The sequence below is a fragment of the Jatropha curcas genome, chromosome 3, assembly GCF_041381405.1.
Source record: "Jatropha curcas cultivar XTBG-Jc1 chromosome 3, XTBG_Jcur_1.0, whole genome shotgun sequence".
NCBI lineage: Eukaryota > Viridiplantae > Streptophyta > Magnoliopsida > Malpighiales > Euphorbiaceae > Jatropha > Jatropha curcas.
In genome coordinates, this window is record NC_143153.1 from 27,467,622 (window position 1) to 27,470,796 (window position 3,175).

At 32.3% G+C, this 3,175-nt stretch overlaps 1 protein-coding gene across 1 annotated transcript; it reads right to left on the minus strand.

Annotated features, from left to right (window-relative positions):
* Positions 1-1,004: 1,004 nt before the first annotated feature.
* Positions 1,005-2,792, minus strand: LOC119369493 (2-methylbutanal oxime monooxygenase-like). The gene is made up of 2 exons (XM_089718791.1): positions 1,831-2,792; positions 1,005-1,738 (listed from the first exon to the last, which is right to left on the minus strand). Exons 1-2 carry the CDS (start codon positions 2,737-2,739, stop codon positions 1,121-1,123), a joined length of 1,527 nt encoding a protein of 508 aa, XP_089574917.1. The 5' UTR covers positions 2,740-2,792; the 3' UTR covers positions 1,005-1,120.
* Between the last annotated feature and the right edge of the window lie 383 nt (positions 2,793-3,175).

The window sequence follows — 3,175 nt, forward strand, 5'->3', positions numbered from 1 at the left end:
GAATTATTATATGAATATAATTCTTCAAATGTATTACCATTAATTTTTAAAATTAAAAAATTATCCAATCAAAATGTAGAAAATAAAGAAAAAATTAAAAAATTTCTCAAAAAAGAAAACGAAACTTCTGGAGTCCATCGATTCATCGCAAGTCGTCGAGAAAGATTGTTCTCTTACAAATAAAATACCGAATAAAGATAAAGTCTAAAACTTTCTTCTTGTTTCAACTTTCATATATATAACATAAATGAGGAGGTGAAAAACTAAAGATTTAATAATAACATCAAATTTAACTTTAAACTTATTTATTATTACAAATCTAATTTTTTTGATTACTAATAGTTATAGTGTTCAGTAATATAATATATACTCTAGCTTTTAGAATATGAGACCGTGTTTTATGAAATGTTATCTTTATTAACATTTAGCGTTTTATAATTTCTTTATGACACTTATACTCATCACTTGTCTTACTTTGTTCCTCGCTTTCATACATTTTTTGTCATTTTATAGTAAACAGCTAATCATCCTAGCCAACACTTTTATTCTAAACCGCTATATAATGGATAACCATTAACACTTAATATTAAATAGCTAACTACCAGTAAAATACTTACAGCTATTAAAACAGCCAAGAATTACTAGAACAGCTAAATTTATTGAACATACCCGAAGTTATTATTCTGTTGGTAGAGTTGGAAGTAACCAAGAATGTAAGAAGTATAGTAGTAAGTTCTAAAGGAAAATCATTTATTTTTCCAAAAGAAAAAAAAAAAGACAATCATTCATATTATCAATTCCAGTTATTTTGGTAATAATAGAACCTCATCATAAATTTCAATCCAAATTATTTATTTGCACCACCTCTTCTCCAGAATATAAATTTCAAATTGAAAATTTGGCAGGAAGAAGGGTGGAAGGTCTTTCATTAAGGCAATATTTGGATTTATGATTCTTAAATATAGAGATAATCACTATTAACAATAAAATCCAACACATAAATATAGGAAATTTAATGGTGATGCACCATTTTATTTATTTATTATTGAGGCATAACACATGACATCAACGAGAAAAAAAAGCCTAAAATAGGGAAACAAAAATAAAAAATAATAAAATCTTAGTCCCACTTGTGCTTTTTTGGAATAAGTATAAGATCGTGCTTGTTATGGATAGTGAGACCACCAGCTTCTTCCATTGGAAAGTCCTCAAATTTCTTTCCATTAGGGAGCTCAAAATCAAACCCATATAAGAGATTAGCCAATGTGTATTTAACTGCTGTAGTACCCATTGCCAGACCAGGACAAATTCTTCTTCCAGCTCCGAATGGGACCAACTCAAAGTAGGACCCTCTGTAATCAACATCACTGTTCTCAAATCTTTCTGGGTAAAATTCTTCAGGGTTCTCCCACTTAGATGGTTCTCTTCCAAGTGCATAAGTGTTGATGAATACTGTTGTGCCTGGTAAAATGTCATACCCACCAATTTTGCATTTTTTGGTGCAAAAATGAGGGATCAGAAGTGGGACTGGTGGGTGTATTCTGAAGGTTTCTCTTACTATTAATTCCAAGTATTTGAATTTATCAAGATCTCTTCCTTCTACTCTGTTTTTATTTGGTCCAATAATTCCTCTTATCTCTTCTTGTACTTTTTTCATTATTCTTGGATTCTTTAGTATCTCTGTGAATGCCCATGCGGTTGTCACAGAACTTGTATCAATGCCACCCACAAAGATATCCTGCCAAAAAATGTATTATAGTTTTAGAAGATTAGCCTGGAGATCCACAAAAAAGAAAGAACATTATTTGAAAGAAAAATTGAATTTGATACCATGAGAATCGACTTGAGATGGTCTTTAGTAAGTTGGAAAGAAGCACCTTGGTCTCTCATAAGCCCAACCAAGACATCAACAATATCTTCATGTTCAGGCTTAGGTCTATTTGGGTCCAGATGCCGCTCAAGAATTTTCTGAAAATACGCATCAAGGTTTCTGAAAGTTTGTTCTCTTTTAGCAAGAGCACCAGTCAAAGAATCAATGAATCTTCCAGCACTAGGGAAAAAATCCTCCGCATGAAAACTGTTTAACATATCCATAGCTTCACTAATCACCTTAACAAAACCTTGTTGGAACTCCACTTGTCCATAGCTCCTTCCGAAAGCAACAGTACCCATAATACCATCAATCACGTTAAATATTAGCTCTGTAAGATTAACTGGATTAGGGTATGCATTTGTTAAAATATTGTTTAACTTGTCAATCTGCTCTTCTCTTGCATACCAGAACATATGCACTCTTTTCATACTCAAAAGCTCAAAAATAAACAACTTTCTCATTTCTCTCCAGTAATCAGAATATGGAGAAAATGCAACATCCAAGAAATTATATGACAGTCTACCGGGCCCGACCGATAAAGGGCGACTGCAAGTTTCAAGATCATGGTCTTTCATGGCTTCTCTTGAAGCCTCTGCACCAGAGATAACAACGCCAGGTGATCTCCCTAATTGAACTCGCATGACAGGGCCATATTTTTGTGACAATTTCCACAAATCGTAGTACGGCCTGTCGCCTAACTGGTGAAGATTGCCAATAATGGGGAGTCGTCTTGGACCTGGTGGTAGTTTAGGACCTTCAGTTCTCTTCTTGCTTTTGAAGAGAAAGAGGGTGAAAATTGGAAGAAGAAAGACTGCAAGAATTGGAAGCCATTGTTGGTTGAGAGAAATTAGATTTGATATAGACATTTCCTGTTGTTGTTAATCTTTTTTGGTGTGGTTTTGATTTGAAAGTGGAGATGATGAGTGAACCCTTTAAATACTGCAGCAATGTAGTGAACCAGAGACTTGATATTTCTTTAAGAGGAAATATAATAAATATATTAATTATAGCACACATTTTTTTCATTATTTAATATTTGCAGTTGTATCACCTACCTTGTTACACATGTGATTTTTAGTCATTTTAATAGGCATCACCGAAGTTGAATTCAAATCAAAACCGAACAGTAACTGAGTTAAAATTGCCATCATACCCTAATTAATGGCATCCGTTTTCAAACCATAATCAAAATCATATTTTTATTGTTTGGTTTCGGTTCTTCATTTTCTAAAATTAGAATATAAGATTCTAATTTTAAACTATTAAAAACTAAATTTTACAAGAAACATATAATATATATAT